This window comes from Egretta garzetta, unplaced genomic scaffold (genome assembly GCF_000687185.1).
Source record: "Egretta garzetta isolate BGI_Z169 unplaced genomic scaffold, ASM68718v1 scaffold125, whole genome shotgun sequence".
Taxonomy (NCBI): Eukaryota; Metazoa; Chordata; class Aves; order Pelecaniformes; family Ardeidae; genus Egretta; species Egretta garzetta.
Genome location: NW_009259877.1, coordinates 2814382 through 2837621, shown reverse-complemented (window position 1 = coordinate 2837621; position 23240 = coordinate 2814382). Strand labels below are relative to the sequence as shown.

General features: G+C 36.8%; 1 protein-coding gene across 1 annotated transcript in view; it reads left to right on the top strand.

Annotated features, from left to right (window-relative positions):
* Positions 1-23240, top strand: part of LOC104127464 (pseudouridine 5'-phosphatase) — a 49991-nt gene that overhangs the window by 3733 nt on the left and 23018 nt on the right. Inside the window, exon 3 of the mRNA XM_035895658.1 lies at positions 9130-9359. Within this exon, the coding sequence (XP_035751551.1) occupies positions 9130-9359 (230 nt within the window). The remainder of the gene's footprint in view (positions 1-9129; positions 9360-23240) is intronic.

The window sequence follows — 23240 nt, the reverse complement described above, 5'->3', positions numbered from 1 at the left end:
TAGACCTTGTTATCCCTAGTAGTATAGTAGGCTTTCTGTTTCTGCAAATGCAGTACTATATTGCAGGGAAGTGGATCACTGGAAGAATAAGGCGTGACGTTTACCTATACATGTATAGGTATGCTTTTGCTTAACGTAAACCCAGAATATACACAGAGCCAGAAAAACCTAACTCCATGTTACACAGCTGCCAACAGTTACTATAATCATGTCAGGGTTGTGAAATTAATGCCATTCTTTCATGGCAGCCTCTGTTTTTTGGCTCATCGTCACCAGAAAGCACAGATCCTTAAAGACTGTGTGGGTGTGTATACCTTTCAGATGTTTTCCATTCCTGGGTCATTTTCCTGATAACTGGGATTTCTTTGTTGCAGCTCCTGTTCAGCCAGTGCAGAATGTGATGTGCAAACTATTTTCCCGTTCAAATACAGTTGACTTATCTCTTGCAGACATAAGGAGGTAATTTCATAGCTCAGTTTTAGTACCAAATGAAGCCAGTCAGAAATCACAAAAAGAGAAGAAAGAAAAAACAGTTCAAGTTGCAATGACAACTCACTCTGAAGTCATATGTATATATATTTTTTTATTTTTTTTTCTTGAACAGTTCCATTCAATCAGCGGTCTAGTTTGCCTAGCTATTGTTTTCTTGATTCATGTTGTGCCCTTAACAGTTAGACAGACTTCCTACCATGTTATCTTTTCTTTTCCTTGCTATTATTGTTTTAATGGTAGGAAACTAGTGAGTCCATGCTGGGCTCAGTGAGCCTGTAAACCCCTAGAGATCAGTCAATTAGCTGCAAACTTGGAATGATGCTGTCTGTTAGGCTGATTTCAAACATTTGGCCTTTGTATTAAGTCCTAAAGGATTGCAACCCAAAAATGCTTTTACCAGGAAGTCGGCAACACATTTGACAGAGGTTCTGAACTGTGTAAAATTTAGTACTCGTATTTTCTCCATGGCCATGCATGTGTCAATAAGTCCAGGCTAAAATGAGATTATTGATTTGGTGGACAGGAAGTCCCTGCCTCCAGAAGGATCTTTGGTACTTTTTAAAGAGCAGTAAGATGAGAAGATAGAATTCTTTATTAATAGCCAATTACCATCCAAATTAGGGAGCAGGTTATTAGTTTCCACCTCCACTTCTGTAGCTCTTTGAAGTGCAGATAACATTTTTTAAAAATGTCTCAGAACTAAAAAGAAATGGGTGGATCTGAGAGTTATGTTTCCATAGGCTGACCAAGGTAAAGCTTTCCTGGCAATTAGACCAAGTGGGGAATTACTCCACCTCTGTCACACTGTCACTTCACAGCAGCAATGCTGACTTCACTTGAGGATTGAGAGCAAGTGTAGATAATGAATAGTGCCGTGCTGATGGGCTTGCAACTGTTGTAGCACATCAGACTACATAAAAAGTATTTTTTAATCAGTTTGTGACTTAAGTGAACAGAGAGCTGCTTCTTGTTCTAAGTGTGATTATTTTATATTTTTTCTTTGCTGGGTGCTTTTAGTGTTCAGAGGCTGCTGAGATTTTTACCATAGAATTGCTTTTTATGAACTTAGATTACCATCAGATTGGCTAGAAATCCAATCAATTTGACAAAGCTCTGAGTGGTAATGTTAGCTTTTCTTTGATTAAACAGAATGATGAAATCTTAAAGAGCTTTAAGTTTGGTGTGGTATCACATTCAATGCAGGAACTGTAAATGATTTTGAAAAAGAGGAACAGTCTTTTCATACAGAGGCTATATTTATCCTTAAGATTTCCATTTGTGCACAACTGGACATAAATCATCAAGACATGCATAATGCATGTACACAGTTAATTTAAACAATGCATGGAGCACTTTGGTTTCCTTTAGTCTTTTTCTCAGCAGTAAATCTTTTCTTCCAAATACAAACTGAATGCTCTCAGACAGCTTGTTTTGTGTAACATTACAGCAAAATGAAGTGGACTTGAATATGGGTGTCTAAAGAGCCTTGATTCTGGTGCCCCAGAGGTCAGGTGTCCTCTGTCCTCATGCCGTTATTGTGACTGTATCAATGTAGTGGTGAATGAAGAGCAACGCTGAGATAGATGTACATGAAGATCTTCTTAGAGGTAGTGCTGAAAATCTGCAAAAAGAATGTGACGTCTTATTTGGGCTCATAATTTGTGTGCAAGCTATGTGAAGAAAGAACATGGTGACCAGTATAGTACTTCCAATAAAAATTTCAGTGCAGTGGGCAAAAACTCTGTTGATCGAGACAGTGTTGTCTAAAAACGTCTGTAGCCATGTTGTTTATTCTGTGGAGTATGCTATGTCTCAGTTACAAGACTTAGCAAGTTAGCAAGTAGAGTTAGATTAGCATGGGCTACATAGTCTAGATAAACTCCAAAAGCATAGCAGGGTAAGAGAAACAAAACCTGCACATATACCAGTGAAGAAAAAGGGAAATGGGATAAAAGAGGTAGTAGATTAACCAACTGGTCAAACATGATACAAAAAAGAAAACAACTTTTGGATGAAACTAAGTAACTCAGATTAAATAAGTAAATTGCCACACTCCCCAAGCATATATAGATACAACAAAATAACACAGGGGAAGATTTTGTTGCTCATGAAATACAAGGGGGGTTCTACATTAAAAAGAACTTTGTCATGTTTCAATACCCCACCCCATTTTTCAAAGCAGCATGTTTTTTATCAAAAATTTTAGGGAGAGAATCGTTCCTTTGGCTTATAATTGCAGCTGGCAATAAAATAAATGTGACTAACAGTACTCATGATTAAATTGTCAAATGAGAGTGGCCTGCATAGCTCATTGAAGTAAGCAGAACGAGTATCCTTTCAACAATTAAAATTAACTGGAGACCATATTACATATTGTGATTACAAAATACAGACAAAAAGTAAGAATAGCACAGCGATTTAACTGGATAAATAATCAAATAACCGGTAACTAACTGAGGAGGGGGTTAAGACAATTTAATAAGTAAAATGTCCTAAATAACTCACTTTTTCTAAAGCATTTCTGTAGTCCCCAAAACTATGTCAAAGGATACACAGCAGTTGTATATGGCAGTAATGTTATTACTATAATCATAATGATTTGAGGCCTATGTGAGAAAAGGTTTTAAATGAGAAGTAATATCTTTCATTAAACTAACTGAACTGTGGAGAATTTTTTTGGCATAGAAAGTCATCTTCATATCAGTTTTAAAATATCCATTTTCTATTTTGGGTTTTTTTAAGAGTTCGCATGTGTTTGTTTTCTAAAAAAAAACAGCTATGAAGAAGAAGACACAAAATAATCATTTTAAGTCTATCCGAAGGTGTTATCATTTCTGTACATGCAGTCTTTAGGTTTCTGTAATATTTTAGCTTGAACTTTCACTTGAATCTGAAAACGAACAGGCAGAAGCTATGGAAACTCTACAATATAACCTGATTTCATTGGCTACTTGATGATTGCGTTTAGTTAGTATAAGGAATATGCTGTATTTATGGTGGGTTTTTTGTTTGGGTTTGGTTTTTTTTTTCTTTATTTACCATCTTGAACTAAAGTAATCCTGTGTTATAGTATTTCTCTGATTATTAGATGTCCTACACTGTAAGTGTTTGATTAAGGACAATACTCATTTGGAAGAATATAAGGTATCAGTGTATATGATGGCTCTCTGTTGCAGCTCGCTGAAAATGTTCTTAAATTGTTTAACATCATAGCTAAATTAGTTGGAAATTATAAAGGATTATTATCTATGATGGTTGGTACAGAACTGAAACCCCTGTGGGCTGTTTGGGTTTTGTTTGAGGGCAGGGAAAAATGGGGATGTATCTGCTAAATGTCCTTCCCAGCAGAACATGTTTGCTTTCAAATCCTAAATTTTTAAAAAGTCATAACACACACACACAGAGTCTTCTCTATTGTCCGCTGATTTTCTATTTCTCCTCCTGGGATCACATAATGGTTAAAATACTATTAATTAGGAATTAGATGTAATTAGTACCTAGGTGGCATCCAAGGAAGGACTAAAGAGACACAAGTGACTCATGGTACACTGTGACATTCATGAAAGGATTTGCCAATGAAAATGCCACTGTTTGTTTATTTGAGGCCTTCTCAGCCAGGTAGGAGCTCCTGTAATTTAATTTTTAAGCTTAACTTTCATAAAAGTTACCTTGTAAATTTTAGAATACTAACTTTTTGTGGTCCTGTTTACAATATATGTTTTTGCTTAAGAGAAGGCCTTGGGGAATTCTGTTCACTTTTAAGGGCTTTTTCTTACATAGCTTATGTTCATCATTTTAGGATTGAAACAGACATTAGAAAAGACAGCAAGACTGTCTGTGTAGTGCCGGGCATTTACGTGACCTTGTTCCCTGCACCCTGTGCTGGCAGTACCCAAGCCAGCTGTATGCCTGAAGCCATAAGACTGTAGGACTTTGTCCGTGCTTGTAAGACCATCAAACAGTGGATTAAGGTTAAGGTACTGGCAAAGCTTAGTGTGTGGTTTTCAGCCTGATGGTGTAGTTATGCCTTCAGATTAATTGACTGCAAGCAGAAATATGAACACCAGAAATCACTCAACTGGTGAACTGAAATTATGGTTCAGTGCTGAAGCGGCATGAATAATCCTCTTCCCTATCTCAGATGTTTGCCCAGTTTGTGATGGACATCGCTTTCTTTTCTGTCTGAAAAGCATTCTTATAGTCTACTGTAACATGTTCACAGAAAATTCACTTTAGGAAAAGAGAATAAAATATATTCTATTTTATTAAATTATATATTTTATTTTATTAAGTATAAAAAATAAAAAATAAGGAAAGCTTTGTAAGACAAAAGTTTGGTTGGAGACTTATATGAGAAAAAATAGAAGAGCTTTATATCATCTCCTTATTTGTCTGGAGCCATTTCACAAGAAATAGGTTTGAATCTGGGGTTCTGGAAGCGATACAAGTTAAGAACGGTATTCTGTTCAGTGGTAGACAAACACAAGAAAAGGGATGGTACAAAAAATTTGAAAGTATATAAAATAAAACTTTACAAAAATCTATGTGTTCACCATTCTGAAGTATTCTGTTTGACACAGAGGTCGTTGTATAACGCTAAAAGGAAAATAAAAATTCCCTTTGTTTTACGTCAATTTGAATCAGCTCTCAGGAGTTATGTCTTTTTAATTTTCACTTCATAATGAATAATGCCATTTGATTATAAAATGCGATAACTGAAAAAAAATTGTGGAAAACGGTTTTTAATAGCATATAAATACTTAGATAGGGACTATCGTTAGATCATTTTAGCATAGCGTTGTTTGGTTTCCTGAACTCTTGCTGTACATGTTTGTATTAGTCAATGAAAAGGAAAATGCAACAGTTAGCCCAAGGGTTTTGTTGTTTGGTATAAGTCTTAATTTTAATTTGTCAGTAGATCCAATGTATTTGTCACTGTGGTTTCAGCTGAATCTAAAGTGAACAAAAGCCGCACTGGGAGTCTAATGGAGGAATAAAATTTCCTTTAAAAAAAAAAATGTTTCTCTGCAACTTTCAGAAAAGAAGTGCTGATCTCTTCCTTTAAAATGTGTCTGTGGCTTCAGAAGAAATAACTTCTTTCTGTTGGTTTAGTTCATTTTCTTCTTCTTTTCCCAAAGTTAACTTAATTAATGTTTGTGATTTATTGAGTTTTAAAGATGCTAACACTTAAAGTTGATCCTTCTTCTTTTCAGCTTCTGTAACTGAACTCAACTTACAATTCTTTTCACCTATTTTCTTTTCAATAATCACAGGTGTTTAACTATTACATTTAGAACATAGTAAGCTTCTGTGTCTGTTCTAGAACTTAGTATTTATAGAGATAGAGGAAACAAACAGTATTTACCTGTTTGATTATTTCAATGAAGGAGCATATTTGGAAATAAAGCATAGCAATGGGAATATTTATTCCTGATTTTTTTTTATGATTACTCAAGGAAATTATGTTGTACTTCCTAATATTGTTACTGCATTATTTTCTCCTTATGCAGGAGAAAGAGAGACCCTTAGTTCTTTTGATCTTTCTTTCCTTTTTTTTTAATCAAAGATACTAAAAGGAAAAAAAAAAAAGAACTTGCTGCATGTGGCTGAACTCTCAGTAGGAGGGGTGGCGGATGGTCCCAGGAAGCCTAGCAGATAAGTCCCTCTGTGATAGATGGGCCTCAATCCCTTACATGGTAGCTACAAGTAAGTTAGAAGTTAGTGAGTTCACAGGAATTTTCATCATACTTCTTCACAGCCATTGAGTTTTTAATTGGTTGGGTTTGATGTAACTGAAGTTGTCATTTGATTGAAAAATCTATGTAGCTATAGGGGATATAATGACAAAGTATACGCCAGGGGAATTTTCTTACAGATCTTTCAAGCAGTTCCCCACTTCCCCTTATGTTGATGTTTTCTGTTAAAAAAAAGCACAAGAAAGATACTAAGAAAGATAATATCTTCCCAATGAAAAATTATATATATATTGAATTAGTACAGTAGTTGTGTCAGTAATTTGATGTGGTGGCAAAGTGTCTAGAGCTATGCTGGTGGTAATTGATGCAAACAAAAATAGATTTTTTTGACCTATAGCTTTTACAAAGAAATAACAAACCTGGAATGAAAGTATTTTTCAACTGCTACTGTCTTTAGCTTGTTAAGTTATGCTAGCTATTCTTCCATGTGCAATTTAATTAGCACAGAGCTGATGTCCCCTTGTATTTTTTTTTCCTAATATATCTTGCTATGTTTACACATATGCAAATAGTAATTTTTTAAATGGCATATTTTTATTAAAGTGCATTTTCTGAATAATGTAGATCTTTGCTCTCTGGAGCTATTAGGGACAGCAGCATTTTAGCTCCCTAGTAGTGAGGGAAGCCAAAAAGAGAAAGTAAACACATACATGCATACATTGGCACACCAAAATCATGACATGCTGGGGGAATATAGGAGAGAACCCTGAAGAAATAACCTTTCTGCAGCAGTGCTTTTCTATGGCTGGCTACCTCCAATAGAAACATAGAACAAACATACCCTGTGACAGATGAACTGAAGCTGTGATGCAGTGGGACTGAAGAAAATTAGCTATTTGAAAATAGCACAACTTTAGAGAAAACTAACTGTATCATAGCAAGGGCATAGGAGATAGGAAAAGTCTTCTTAGCTGTATAATCTTTAGACAATTTCTGTATATTACTAAACACACAATATGCTAGCCTTGCTAAATGTTGCAGATTACTTAGCATAAATTCTTTTGAATGAATGCATTTTATTTTTAAAAAGAGATACTTAGGTTGCTGCTTTACATTAAGAGATTTTAGTGCTTCCATTAATTTAATATGGACTTACAGATTATGTCTTCATTCTGAAATATGAGGTATCTGGAATAAAACTTGTATTTAGCATCATATTTCAATGAGAGGACAGAGTATTATCATTTGGGAAAAAATTCACTTGCATATTATTAGTATAACCATTTAAGGGGGCACAGGAAGGCTTTTAAATGGATGATGCATTAGAGGAGGAATACTACTGTTGTTATTTCTGTCCAGCTGGAAATCTAACATCACAGAGGTACATGTATTTATAGTTTATAAAGTCTGTCTTCAAATACAAGCATGGAGCTGGAAATATCAGTTACTAATTGGTTGATTAGATTCTGGAGAATAGAAAAGAAATCTGCAGAGAGCCACATCTACAGATTATATTTCCAGATAGGTGGGTTAGTCAATGCAACTATTTACTAATCTACACACTTTATAATCAGGAGTAATTATAACTCCTCAAAGTTGGGCATATGACTATACTTGGGAAAAATGTATTGCAGATAAGGTTGTTGTTTACAGAATTGTCAAAATGGAGTAATGGAACAGAAAGGCTGGATCACATAGGAAATGCAAATCGGAGATGCTGGGGTGGCAAAGGAAAATAATTAAATGGACATGAGGCATAAGAATGTTTTGAGGGAGCAGGGACCAGATGTTAGGTATGACAGTGAATCAGGAGGAAGAGAATAAGATTACTTTAGTATAGCCAGGCATGAAAAGCAGTATAAGAATTCATGCAGTTGGAAGATGAAAACAAAGAATTGTTCTCAAGTTGGTTGTAGGAGCCAAAAGTCAATTGGAGGCTTATCTACCTGAAACTAATATCCTGTGTCCAGCACAGTTTGGATTCATGCCAAGAAGCAGAACTGAAATTATTTTACAGATATGGAGGGGTTTTCTCTCGTGACTTGGAAAAGACCAGAAGTCCAGTCTTGTTCACTATTGGACACTGCTAATTATTTTGTCTGGGAGAGGTATCCAGCATTTAGTATGCTGCAGTGAAGGGGCATTGAAACCTCTGCATAGGAAACTCAAAACTTGCACCAAATAATGAAGTGTGTTTCCCTATTATACAGACTGCTGTGTTTTCACTGTTCCCTGCATTAACCTTCCCTAGAAGACTGGATCGGATTGAAGTTTCTACCCATTAGGCTTGAGGTGTTCATTACTCTGGGTTCACAGCATCAATAGATAAAGCTCTGGTATTGACAACTGTGACTGACAGCTCCCCTCCTCTGCCCAGTGTTACTTGCTTTAGTAATTGCAAAAGGGAGAAACTGAGCTCTCTCAGGGGCTGGCTTAAGCCAGTTGGACACCTGCTTCAGAAATTAAAACTATGCCATTCAGTGAGAAGAGTATATTTCTTTGACTTTGATTTTATTTTTTTTTTCCAGGAGCATAACTGTGTATAAAAGGAAATGTCTCTCTCTGTGCTTTTCTCTCACTTACAAAGAGTTTGAAATAATAAACAGACATAATGTTGGGGACATTGTTTAATGAGCTTCTAGTGGGTGTACTTATGCAATGATGTTAAACCCATTTTTGGCATATTTTAAGAAAAGCATCATTTGATGGCAGAACAAGTATATACCTTGAGGAACGTTCCATGATTTTTGTGTAGAGAAGGAATGTTTCAGATACAGCAAGTATTTTCCTCTACAGTAAGTGATTGAAATATTGTGTTACATTCAGTAAGACAACATTGTTGAAATACTGCTAAATATATTCAAAATAGATATGAATAGTAATACTTATACCTACATATATTTATATATATAAAAATAATGTGTATATATTTGTCTTTCAGGGGTTGATAAGCTGATCCGTCATTTACACAAACACAACATACCCATAGCAGTTGCCACCAGCTCAGCCGAAGTGACATTTCAGATGAAAACAGCCAGACACAAAGATTTCTTTGGTCTTTTTCATCATATTGTGTTGGGAGATGACCCCGAGGTGAAGTGTGGCAAGCCACAGCCTGATGCATTTCTAGTTTGTGCAAAGAGATTTCACCCTCCTGCACCTCCAGAGAAGGTAAGAAGGGGAAGGAACAAATTAACTGCAAAGTTAGGAATATTCTGTTCGGGCTATATTTGGAATTTTTTTTTTTTAACGTGATAAATACTTAGATTAAGATTTAATATAAAAATCAGCAACCTCTGTTTTCAAAGATGTTTATACTGTTGAAGCAAGACATTGTTGGAAAGCATCATTTCCCCCCACTATGTCTAACGTTTGTAAAGCAGATTGCTCTGATTTACTACACGTTAGTGTGCAGTAATAGGAAAGTGTAATGATTTTCTGCTCTATGCATAAATCTGCAAACTTAACTTCACGACTCAAAGTTTGGAATCAGTTATTTAAACATAAATCAGTTTATTTTTCATATATTCATGGCTGATTCACCTCTTAAGTGTCTAAACATTAAAGATACTTCTTTGTAAAGAGGGCATATATTTTTTCTAAGCCATCTCTTTCCTCTTGCATTCTAAATCTCTGAGATCATAATTCTTGTTTTCTGATTTAAAACCAATCAATTCAACCAATCTTTATCAAATAGTGTAGGTGTTTAGTTTCTCTCTCCAATATATAACTTTTCAACTTGATTCTGCAATAAAAATTTGCAGGGAGATAATTTGAAAGATAAATTGAGACTTAGTTAAAATGTTTTTGCTTTTATTTTAAATTAAATTGCCTTTCTCCTTAAAATACTTTTCTCACTTCTTGTCTGTCCTGAGTGGAACGTAAGTTCTGAAGTTTTGGGAGTTTTATTACTGCAGAAAAATGCATTACATACTAATTTTTAAGGAATAACTTTAGGTGGATTAGACTGTGATTACTGTTTTCTCAGTGGGAATATTGAGGAAAAAATGGTTACACAAATAAATATGAAATGATTAGCTAAGATTCTTTAGCCTTCCATACTTCAAGTTCCCACACAGGGTCTAAGTGGTTTTTGTGTTGCCTGGGAATACAAAGTGAAGTAAGTTCGATGCAATGTGGCATACTGTGAACAGTGTTAACCAATCTGGTTTTGGTTTGTTTTTTTCTGTTGTAAGTTCTCTTGATATTCTGTGTATGTGCATCAACTTAATTTGGAAACTTAGATGTTCAGAAAAGATACACCAAATGTACATAATCATGTTCATGAAGATGGTGGTTGTATGGACATGTTAGGTACTTGTCTGAGTATCACAGAATGGCAAGTAGGCCTTTTATATATGGTAACATGTGAGGCTGTAAATCTCACCTTAGAGTCAAGTAGTGGTGAATTTTGAACATGTTAATAACTCAATTGAGAGCAAATATTGGGAAACAGCCCAAGGTTCTGGAGGGAGTAAGAGGGGAGTTGAAAACAAGCTTAAACCACAACTTAATGTTGCTTTCATATAAAATTATTCTTTCTTGCTTAGCTATATGTCTAAGGAATAAAAAATCAGGTTATGTTCCTGTAATGTTGTATGGTGTGTTTTTCATGAGAGGTGCATAATGCGTACTTTTCAATTGGATGGAGGTGTGGCTGTAAGCTGTTCTGTAATTCTGAAAATAAAAGAGCATAAAGTAGTGAGAATTTATATAGAGCTGGGTCGTAACTGGTATCGTATCTGAAGGAGAGGTAAGGAAATTGAATGTCAGCTGTGTTAATGACAAATTAAACTATTATTTCATGTGAGGAGCCTAATAGTAATATCCAGAGGGACAGCTTTCCCAAAGCTCAACAACCACGAAAAAAACAGTGACGGTGTGCTGTAGATATTTTTATTTATTCAGCAGTAAGTAGCCGTAGCTGTGTTAACGATAGAAAAATATTTGAGGATAATAGTAGCATCTGTATTACGCTTCATAATTTTAAACTTTAAAGGTATGTTAGACAAACAAAATTTCAGAGCATTTGTCGTAGTTTTGTATAGTTAATTTATTTAATCTTTCTTTGAAGAACAGCGTAAGTGTTTGAACCCATGCTTTTCCTTTATATGAAGTTTAACAGCAGACTTCCTTTAGTGCAGATAAATCAGCTGAGCTTTTTTTGTCACATCTACAGAAGTCACAAATGTTGAAGTGTGGGAATTTAGCACAAGCACGGAACTCCCAAGAAGAAAATCAAAACAGTATGTGTGAAACTATCTGAAACATTCATGACCAATTGCAGTGTAGTGATGGCATCTGCAGTGTTTAGTCCCAAGCGGTGAACTAGTAGAACTAAAGGTTTGGATTTCATGCTAAAAATCAGTAACATGCAAGTTTACAGCAAAATATCAGGAGGTATAGGCAGTGTCTGCATAAGCAAGTAATTGGACTCAAGAGAAAAGTATTTGGTGCTTAGTCCCACACATCTATGCTGTATGTGATTTGGGTGTTTTCTGTTGGATTAGATTTACTCTGATCCCTGGCTGAAAGCTGTATAAGGTTCTTTGGAGCTTTATGTCCCACTGGAGCATTGGCGATTGCTTGATACACACCTGCAGAGGACTTCCACTTCAGCACCCTGTGAAAGCAACCCCTAGTACACACCAAAACTACTTGGTAGCATCTGAGGACTGTCAGTTTTGCTTCAAAACTTCACTGCTGCTCCAAGCAAAAAATACAGTGTAGCCATAGAAGGCCAAATCCAGAATTTTGCTGTAGTCACATACCATCCTGTGACTATTGCTGCGCAGGCATACTTCAAGTAGGCAGTTCTAAAAATGGATATGACGTCTTATTTACTATCATTGAGGGATGTCATAATTGCCCATCTGGGAATTTCTTAAATTTTGACCTTTAGGTTTGCGGTCTTCGGTTAACTATGAACTTAATAAGCATAATGATGAAACCATGGCACAGGAATTTTGAACAAGATACACCCTGCAAATTCAGCCTAGGTCTTGCTGTCTTGTGATGCATGAAGTTTCATATGAACTTCCAACACCAGTAACAATGCACTGCTATATGACTAATTAATTAAATCAGTCAGGTAATCAAAATGTGATTTGCAGATTAAATACTAGAAATTGTCTTTTGCTACAATTCAATTTTTATTTTTTTTAAATATATGCCAAATTCTGTTCTCAAGTACACAGATACAACTCGTAAGAAAACCAGCTGGAGCTGTACATAAGTAGAAACAATATGTGTTTAAATATTGTAGAAATTTCAGGCTACAATGTTCAAAAAACTGTGTTATTTTCCATACATTTTATTTGACAAGTGAAAAAAAAAGTTTCGAAGTATTATTTTTGGGGTTTTGTTTTATTACTATTTTCCTACTTTTATATGATCATAATTTGGAAAATAATTTGTTTCATATTTTTTTAGAATTAGTTAGTATTTACTATGTTTCAAATTTTTACAGCCGGAATTCCTCTTAGGTGAACCTTTAAAATGTGCTGCAGAGGCAAAATCAGAGTTTCATTGATGACACTACGGTGAAATTTGATAAATTGAGCTATAAATGCCAAGGGATGTCAGAGACAACAGGAAGGGCTTCTGTTAGTGCATAGGAGACAAAAGGAAGACTAGTGAACATCTGGGCCCATTGCTGAATGAGATGGGGGACTTGGTTACACGGGACATGAAAAAGGCTGAAGTACTAAATGCAGCAAGTCAGGACTGCCAGGTCCCAGTGATGAGAGGAAGGGGTTGGAGCAAGGAGGAAGGGGTTGGAGCAAGGAAGGTGTACCCTTGTTGGAAGAGAATCAGGTCAGTGAATACATAAGCAAACTGGACATGAGTAAGTCCATGGGCCCTGATGGGATGCACCCAGGAGTGCTAAAGGATCTGGCAGATGTCATTGCTACGCCACTCTTGATAATCTTTGATTGATCACGTCCATTGGAAGAATACTGTGCTTGAAGACTGGAGGAAAGCAAACGTCACTGCTTCAAGAAGGGCAAAGAGGACCGAGGGAACTAGAGGTTGGTCAGGGTCCCCTCCATCCCTAGGAAGGTGATGGAGCAGCTAATCCAGAAATACATTTCCAGGCATACTAAGGACAAGCAAATCATCAGGAGTAGTCAGCATGGCTTCTTCACCAAGGGGAAGTCTTGCTTGACCAACTTGATAAATTTCTACAATGAAATGACTGGCCTAGCAGATGAGGGGAGAGTAGTGGCTGTTGTCTACCTGGACTACAGTAAGGCCTTTGTCGCTCTCTCCTGTAAGACCTTCATAGAGAAGCTGTTGATGTATGGGTCAGGTGAGCAGTGTAGTGGGTTGAAAGTTGACTGAAGAGCTGAGCCCAGTGGGTGGTGATCACCAGCAAAAAGTCTTAATTGGAGGCCAGTGATTAGCAGTGTGCCCCAGGGGTTAGTACTGGGCGCAGTCCTGTTTAACATCTTCATTAATGACCTGGTCGATGGGGTAGTTTGCTGATGAAGAGAAAAGAATGCTCAGGGGGATCTTATTAATGTATATAAATACCTGAAGGGAGAGTGTAAAGAAGACAGAGACAGGCTCTTCTCAGTGGTGCTTGGTGACAGAACCAGAGGTGATGGGCACAAAGAAACACAGGAGGCTCTGTCTGAGCACAAGGAAACACTTTTTTACTGTGAGGGTGACTGAGCAGTGGTAGAGGTTGCCCAGAGAGGTGGTGGAGTCTCCCATGTTGGAGGAATTCAAAAGCCATCTGGACATGCTTCCTGAGCAACACACTGTAGGAGGCCCTTCATGAGCAGGGAGTTGGACCTGATGAGCTCCAGAGGTCCCGACCAACCTCAATCATCCCGTGATTCAGTGATACACTTCACAGATTTGATCTGGACAAAAAGTAAGGGAAATAAAGTGCTTCTGCTAAACAGTATTTTTCTGATCCATTTTGATTTAAAGGGCTCAAACTATTTAAAACCATGCTTTTGGAATTTATAAATATTAGAATATTGATTTTTGCTTTAAGAGTTCATAAAAACCTTGCTGTTTGTGTGTTTCTGTTCATATTTGTATATAAGATATATATATTAATTATAACTTTTCAATGTTATCTTGAAGCAATTTTGTTTCATAGTAATAAAAATGTTATGCTACTAAATTTATTTCAAATATGGTTCTAACTCAGAGGGTTTCAGGCATTCCCGTGCAAACATTTATACATACCTCCAATATACTCATGTCATTAAAAACATGTGAATTAATTATCTACCTAATTGAGGATGTGGCAGGTCAAGGCCTTCTTTCCAATATTTTGGTTGGTTTGCCTGTAGATTTTCTATGAAATAAAGGACCTTACTAGTAGTGTAATTTAAAACCAAACAAATATCTTTTATATCCACTGTTTAAAAAGAGGAGAAGGTTGTAGTAATACAAGTGGTCATAACTCTCTTATGAAGAATCAATCTGTTCTATTTTAAAAGTTCCAAGTGATGTAAATCATCGCCTTAATTTAAAACACTATTTCTTCGCAGTTTCTTCCATTTGTAATTAATTAATTGATCCCATAGTTAGGAATAATCTCTGTACCAAATCTAGTGAGAGCTCATTAAAATTTTTCAGACTGATTAAATGGCATTAGGATTTATGAGTCTCGGTGGAATTTTTGTGTCATAGAAAAGAGAAGTTCAAAGAGAAATTTTTCGAGACTTTTTTTGCTACAAAAGATGTAGTGAAAGAGTAATAGAGATTCAGGACATTGTGACCATTTTGTAATTTTAGTCTGTATTGTACAAGGAAAACAGAGGCTGAAGAAGGCTGATTTAGCACTTAATGTGACCATCATTATTGTGAACTTGTGTGAAAAGGATGCCAAAATCTATTTTATTTCTTGTCCCCCCCCCTCTTTCTTGTCCCCCCCCTCTCTTTCTACTTCTTCCCCTGCCCCTTCAGCTGCACTGCTTTTAGTGTATGCATGTAATATATGTATTTCACTTACTGTGGTTTTCAGATAAACAGTTATTTTACTAGTGATGTTTCTGTTATTCCTTATGTATACCTGGAGGTTGAATTTATTAAGAGTGCTTTAAATAAAGTACACAAATTACAAAGGCATAAACAGCCATTCTAGGTGGCATATTGAGCTGTAAATTGGAATCCCTGCTGTTGAAATCATGTATTTTAGTCATCATAAGTCTGCCCCTTTTCCATTTTATTAATAAATTGACTTTCTTTCCTGAATGTTTACAATTCACAAATCACATATTTTATTTTAGAAATAACAAGAGCATTAAATGTAAAAATACATAGACATTCTTCAGCTTAGGTCAAGCCTACCTCAGTGGCTGTCTTTTCAACCTTGGCTCTAGTCTGTCCTTTGAGTAGGCCTACGTTCACATTTTTTTCCTCAGCTGAAGCACTCTTCTAAAGAGCTGTTCATGGTATAAACCATTCTGATTTGCCCATCCTCTGCTGTCTTACCTCCTTGGACTCAGAATTTTTACCAGATACTTTAGCGTATTGCTAGATATTTGCTTCTCCCAGCAGTATAGCCTGTGATCCTAATGATCACAGTGCGCCTGACTTCGAAAGCATTAGGCTGCATTCAGTGGGACACGCGAAGTGGAGTCTGTAGTAGACCACTGCTGTTCGTGTGCACTGTGGTCTGTATGGAAGCAGATGCAGCACGTGCCAGCGGCCACTTACTGCATGGAGAGGGTTTGGGGTTGCTCCACAACTCTTTCTAGCTTCCAGTGTGTTTTGAGGTAGCAGGCAGAATTTGGGCTGTCTTTTCAGAAGCCACTTGACTTTCATGTTGGTACTGATGCAATTACAGTTCGTTAATTAATTCAAATTGGGCAGTTGATGGGTTAGAGCCAATAAAGACTTCCTGTGTCATCTGATTTGTTGGTGCCAGCTCCTGTGTGGCCATGAATAAGCCCAGGCAATTAGTACGCTGGCTGAAGGTCTGGGATGTTTGTGTGTTTCTGGTGTTTTCTTACTGGGCTTTTTTGGAGATCATTCCATCACAGCTTGCACAGAGTGCCCCTTTGGAGCCCCTTATCTGCAAGGCTGTGTTTCCCCCTGCCTTCTTGTTTGCCTCATCCTGTGCTGCACAGTGGCCGACTTCCGTACAGGGCCAGAAGGCGCTCTGTCAGCCGCAGTATGCTGTGTGGTGCTCCCTGGGAGGTGGCAGCACTGCTGCCCAACTGGTTCAGTGCCACGGGGGCTTGAAACCGCTGCTCCTGCGTGCACATGGCGTGCTTTAGTTTGCAGGAAAAGCAGAGTTCGTTCCCTTAACGAGTTTAGGTTACATACGGCAGATTTTACTGTTACTGTATGTGGGGTGATTGGGGGTGAATGAAGTATGTGGCATCATTTGTGTGTACCCAGGTCAGTTTAGTTGTTCTGTGCAGACGTACCCTTAAGTGTTTAGGGTGGATAGCAAGCGAAATCTGAAAGGATGTATCTATTGGCTTGAGAACAGGACATTTCCGTTCGTCTGCCTTCTGACAAAGATGAGGTGCCAAATTCAGTAGGAACCTCCCTTTCTGACTTCATAGTTTTTTGAGAAATGAGGTTTTTGCTTTCATGTGTGCATCCGAAATTGCCCAGTCTCAACAGCTTGTGTCTTTTTCTTGGGACATCTCTTGCAGTTAATCTTTTGTAAAGCATAATTGGAAAAGTAGTCCCAGCACATTCCTAAAATGTCAAGAAGAATTGGCTCCATAGAGAACAGAACAGCATTTTGGGACTTCTGTTTTCTTTTTAAAGTAGGTCACAAGAGAAGGTTAATATTTCCTCAGAAAATTGGGGGAAACAGCTTTTTGAGCACTCTTTGACTCTTTGGAGTTCAGTCTTCCAGTTTTTGGGTTTCCTTGGGGATTGCCCTAGTTATCACACGGTACAGCAGCTGTTTGTTCAGGAAGGTTCTTGACTAGAACTTTTTCCTGAATCCATAAAGCCTTTACTTTTCTTGATCTGCAGTGTGACTGAAGACTTTATTTCTAGATGGCAGCTTGTGATTTGAGTATTTAGTATGTGTTGCTGATGTAGCTCTTGAATTCCTGCTACTGTGGGGCAATGTGAAATAATAAGCAGCATAACTTTTTTTTTTTTTTTTTTCCCCCAGCTGGAGAAGCTATTGATTTCAGACAGATACTGGAGAAGTTTAAAGGAATAAATTATAAATAAGTTGTACCTTTTAAATTGCCTACTAGGCAATTTAACGTAAGTAGGTGTCAAACAATGTAGAGTTTTATGTGTTAAGACCTCCACCCTGAAATACTGCTAGAAGCTTGCAGCTTGGGATGCAAAGATCACAGCACTCTAATGGAATGTACTTTTTATGTGATCTGCTGCTGGACAGTCTGTTGGCTGAATCCTGCACCTTCCTCAGTTTCTAAATAGTCTAAGTCTGTTAACCCTTATTTGCGTCTCCCAGGCCAGATGATGAAGTCTGTGATTATGAAGCTTCCGGCTTTGTAAGTGGAGATGGCTGTAAAGAGAAGAATGAGATATTTCATCATATCTAACAATCCAGGACTTCTGAAGGTCTTGCTATACACATGCACCTTTTCCCTAAGCCCATAATAGGCCAGTATTTTATATTTACAAGACTATTAAAGGAAGGAGACAGTTATAAAGTTGTTTGTTTTGTTTTGTTTTCAGTTATCATGCTCTAAGTTCACATGGTTGATTTTCTTCTTCCCCCCTCTCCTGAGGCATGTGTACTTGACTGTGTGCACTGCGTGTCCCCTCCCCGCCCCCATCCCCCCCCATGCTGGCAGTCTTTATTATATATTTGTGGAAGAAAAATGAGATGTTGCACGGCGTGAAAGTAATTTAGCTCTTAAGTGTTCCAGACGTTGCCCTTGTTACTGCAGTGCATGTTTATTTATGGATGTATTTGTCTTATGGAGATGAAAAAAGTCATTGAAATTCCATGCAAAAAATAACCTGGTCAAGGTTTGCTTTCACTTAATGTATCTGATTGGAAGAGGAAAGAAGGATTATAATTGGTTCTTAGTCTTTGGGGTACCCTACTCGGGGGTGGGGAAGCAGGAAAATTTTTTTTTTTTTTTTTTTTTTTTTGCTTGCATTTGTCTTGATAATGTATCAAGTAGCTGCTAAGGGACTTGATGAAATGTGATGCAGAATAATAAATTATGTTCTGCAGCCTTCTTTGCTTCTACGTGAGGTGAGTGTGTAAGCATGAAGAGACTGGTACACCTCCAAATTCTAAAAGCATTATATTCAGATTAGCAGGTCACTGGAGATGCGTTGCTAATTGTTTTAGGGAACTCATTATGGGTATTATCACATATTAATTATGCATGGTAAGTAGTAAAAAAGAGGGGGAAAATCCTCCTATGATAAATTGCTCACTGAGTTATCTTCTCTTTCTTTCAAGACCTTGAGCATTTTTTGGAGATGCTAAACAGAGCAGTCATTGAATAATTAGATTTTAATTAACAAGAATTTTCACAAAAAATGTTTTCGATGTCTTTTGAGTTATAGCAAGCATGAATAAATCCTCTTTCAAAAAGATCTAGTGCACTGATCCTCTCTGTATCTCAAGTTACCTTTGTAATCACCCTGGAGCTTGTTGAAACGATGCTTTTCAACAGTTTCAGGACAAAAAAAATGAAGACTGAAACAAGGAATTGCATTGTTAGCAGTATTTTTTGGTTGCTTCTTTGTAAATTACTGTCATGGTGAGACCTCCAGAAACCTTTGAAAGACTAAGGTCAACTATACGTCGTTTTAATTCACTAAGGCTGGGGAGGGACAGTTCATTTGTTTGCTTCTTTTTTTTTTTTTTGTTAAGTTACTTGCTCTGTATGGAAATGCAGTTGTAGGTAGTTTTCAGAGAGCTGATATTTGTGGCAGGGTTCTGCTTATTCTCTTGTGTGGTAAAGAATTTGTAAAAGTCTGGGGTTTTGGCACGGTTGCAGAAAACCTATATACAGGACCATCAATTAACACTGATAAATTATTTACAGTCTAAACAGGGCAAAGCATTTTGCTCAGGCTGATTGCTGTATCACAAAATAAGTGCACTTACAAGATGATTACAAAGTGTACTCCATAAAGCAGTGTTTGAGAATTTTTTATTATTCTTGTTGTGATAGACTGGTGATATAAAGATAGAAGACCTTGTAGCACACACAGGAGCTGAAGAAGTGACACCTTTATCTGCTAAAAAAGGATGCTTAACATTTCCATTCCAGCATCTCTTTATCTTAGAATAATAGCATGATTCAAAGCCAAGAAGGAAATGGTTCAAGTTAAGCTTCAGTAAGACTGAAGTGATTCTGTTTTAAAGTAGAAAACAATCCCAGGCAATGGTAGAAATGCTGTCCTCCTATTTCATCAAAGAAAGCTTTTATTTTTTATCTAAATAGTACTCAGTATAGGAATTGCTGTTCATGCTCAGATTCAATGTCCATCTTATTTGGTACCATCTCTGATGACAGCTAATACCAGAGGCTTAATAATTGCCTTTTAGCTAGAGGGGGTTAATTTATGCACTTGAATTCTGTTTCTCAAATATTAAGTAATTGAAGGCTCTTTTTTAACAAAAAAAAAAGGGGGGGGGGGCTTTACCAACTCTTTCACAGTATTTGTTTTTATCTTGATGCTGACAACTACCTGGAACAATGAATTCTGTATCTTCTGTGTCTGAGTCTTTTGTGTATGTTCTGAATTTCTCACCTTTTAACTTCTTTGAAGGTCAGCTTTATTTTGTGGTATGAGTGAGAAAGATAAGAAGTAATTGATCTGCCACTCAGTATTTTAAGTACTACTCATTGCATCCTTTTTTATTTCTTGCTCCATAGGTAAAACACTTTACAGTCTGTTCAGACTCTCACCATCTGAAAGGGTTGTGTTGGGGATTTTTTGGGGGGGTGGTAGGTGGTGGTGGGTGGTTTTTGTTTTCTTGGGTTTTGTTTTCCCTCATAAGCATTATGATTGCATTTCTTCAGACCTCTCCTATCAAAACCTTTTTAACATAGAATAATGTCTGTGGCATACAGTACATAGAGTATAAAGTATTCTAGATGAGACAGCTTTGCATATGTCTATGAATATATACAATATCACCCAAGCTGAGCTGTCTACAAGGATGTCCAGTACTCAAACAGAATGTTAGAAGATGCACGTCATTTTTTTTTCCCCAGCTAATGTTTATTGCTTACATTTCTTGATAATTTTATTTCATTTGACTGCCCAGTAGACTACCTTGTCACTCCAAGTTTCTTACAGTTGTTTCTTATCCCAGCTAATCTACATAACTTGTGTGTCATCAGCAGATTTTACCAAGCATAGAGGTAAGGATTACTAGTCAATAATTCCCTGAGTAACACCAGAATTCTTTTAAAATGCATCTACAACTACTTTCTAAAATAGTAGCATGGTAATGAGAAATGGTCTTTAATGTTAGTAACTCCTTCACTTCATAATTTAGTTGCTTCAAAGCCTCAGGGTCTTCCTGACTAGCAAAGACTAGCTGATGAGATTTCATCCATTACTGAAAATATCTTGCCTTGCAGAACATGTTTACCTCCATTAGGAAATTGTCCTCTTTCTCCTGAACAGATACCTGGTCACAGTGATCCATTCAGGTGCTGTCTCCAGAACACATTATTACATCCTGCAGCTTCAGACTGAAGAGTGGAAACATCAGAGGTTGCAGCCTATTGTCCTGAGCTTCAAAGCTATTACAGACTCAAAATATTACTGATTTAAAAAAAAAGTGCCATGGGCAAAAAGCATAATAGTATGTAACTTATCTTAACTGCTTTCCACTTTCAATAATGTAGTTATCCCAAGAGAATGCCAACAGAACCTTTTATTCTATGAAGAATGATCATGTATCTTAGGTTGAATGCATTTGCAGTTTTAAGATTAGCTGTGATTTTTTTAACTTTTCAGGCCAAAAATTTTCATTGAGAAGATTGTTTTTTCTTAAACTTCAGCAAAAAGAGTTTGCAGTTACTTTAATGTTTTCCTCAGAAGATAATAATATTTTCTATTTATTGTAATAACTAGTACAATGGTCATATGATAACTTCCATGAAGAGTTACATTGTGTAGAGCAGGTGTTTGAAGTTTGGGAAGCTGAGAGTCCTGCAATCAGGTGTTCTAGGAGTCAAGAATAATACTTTGCCTCTACCATACTATGACCATCACTAGACCTGGGAATGCTCCTGAGTCTCCTGATGTTTATGTGCTGTGGCTGCTTACTGTGTACATTGTATTTATGTTTAAGTACACATTAAATCCCGAGGGGGAAAAAAAGTATCAAATGCACATTGGATGTTAGGCATGAAATCCGCTCTGGGCAACTGTCAGAGCATTATGAAATATATATAAACATCTAAGACTGTAAGAAATACAGATGTAGCTTGTAGGAACTAATCGCTCCCCCTACACACACACACACTGAATGACATTTATTTAATGAATATTGTGGCTTTTTTAGTGAATAAGGTTCCAAGTTCCTATTTTAGATGACAAGCAAGTATTGTCGCCCAATTTTCCTCAGAGTTAAAAGAGTTAACAGAGGTAGTTTCTAATAGAATTAGGACGTGAATCCAGCCGGCTCTGCATTAGCTTTCAGCTGTATTCTCTGCTGCCCTGGTCCAGCAAGGACCAAAAGTGGTTTAAGCAAGACAAATTTCGGTTAATAGCTCAGCAATAAGAAGGGGAGGAAGAAGAGAATGTACCAATGATTCCTGAAAGAGTGTGTTTTTAAAGATACTGCTGAAGAAGGATAAAAAGTGTAGGCATGGAGATTGTACAAGGCACAGAGGTCAGCATGATATAAGACATACAGCTGAAAGTGGGAGAAAGAGATAAAGAACGCAATTAAGTGAAAGGATAGAAGATGTCTAGGGAGTAGAAGGAAATAAAAGCAAGACATACAGTAATTGTGGGTAGGATAATATAGGGCCTTGAAGGTGAAAATGAAAACTTGAATTTGTGACTGCATTTAGCAATCTATATAGCTTCATTATAAATTATGAAGAGTTAATAGTGTGCAGTAGCCCATTTGTCCTTAACGCTTTCCCAAACATTTTTTAGGGAGTGTAGATGAAGAGTGAGGAAACAGTAGATAAGTTAATGATGTATATACTGAAATAGTAAAAGCATTTACTTTTTTGAGGCTAAGCATTCTGTCTCAAGAGGATTGGTAGATGATGACAGGGCTAACATTACAGCAAAAACTCTTCAAAGATTTAGGATGCTACATGTCTAAATTTAAAATCTCATTAAGATAGTGGAAAGAAGAGTCAGCTGCAAATGTGTGCTTTGGCGTGTCTCAAAGTAAAGAGGTTTTCTTTAGAAACACTGATGTGGGAGTTTCATCTTCTGTTCTGTCTTGTATTAACTGGTAATTCTAAGGCATTTGGACAATTTACTACTGTCCCTTTCTCCTGTCACTATTTTTTTCTTATCATCTTGGCAATCATTTGAAGAGCAAGTACGTTCGAAAGATGATGGTTGACTTTGAGTAGGCTGGTAGAAGACTTTTACGGATATCTTACTATTTACAGAGCTTCTTTACAGCTGTGGTGTTAGTACATGACAGTCTTAAATTTCTTTAAGATGATTAATATTCAGTGGAATAACTTTCTCCTTGTTTCTCTGATGTTTTTGGGAACTGATTTTGTTTTAATAATACAGCGTTAATGAAGGATGAATAAAATGTTCCATAAGTCCATTATTCAGAAAAGGCCTTCAGTGTAGTTTCTCTCAGAAATTTTGAAATGTATCCATTCTTTGCAGGAACAATTCAGTCTCACCAGCTTTCACACCATTTTTTAAAATCTGTGAATTGAGTCCTTAGCTTCTGTGACTGAGTTGAGTATGTGATCTGGCTTTGTGTAAAGTGATTACTAGTAAGAGCTTCAGGCTCAGCATCAGTCCAAGGATGAAGAAATCCATCACAGAATGCTGTATTTTAATAAAAGGATTTCAGTTACTCGGCAGTATGAAGACATAATAATGCTTGTGACATGCTGTGCTGTATTGCTTTAGGATCAGACTGAACATTGGAATAATAGC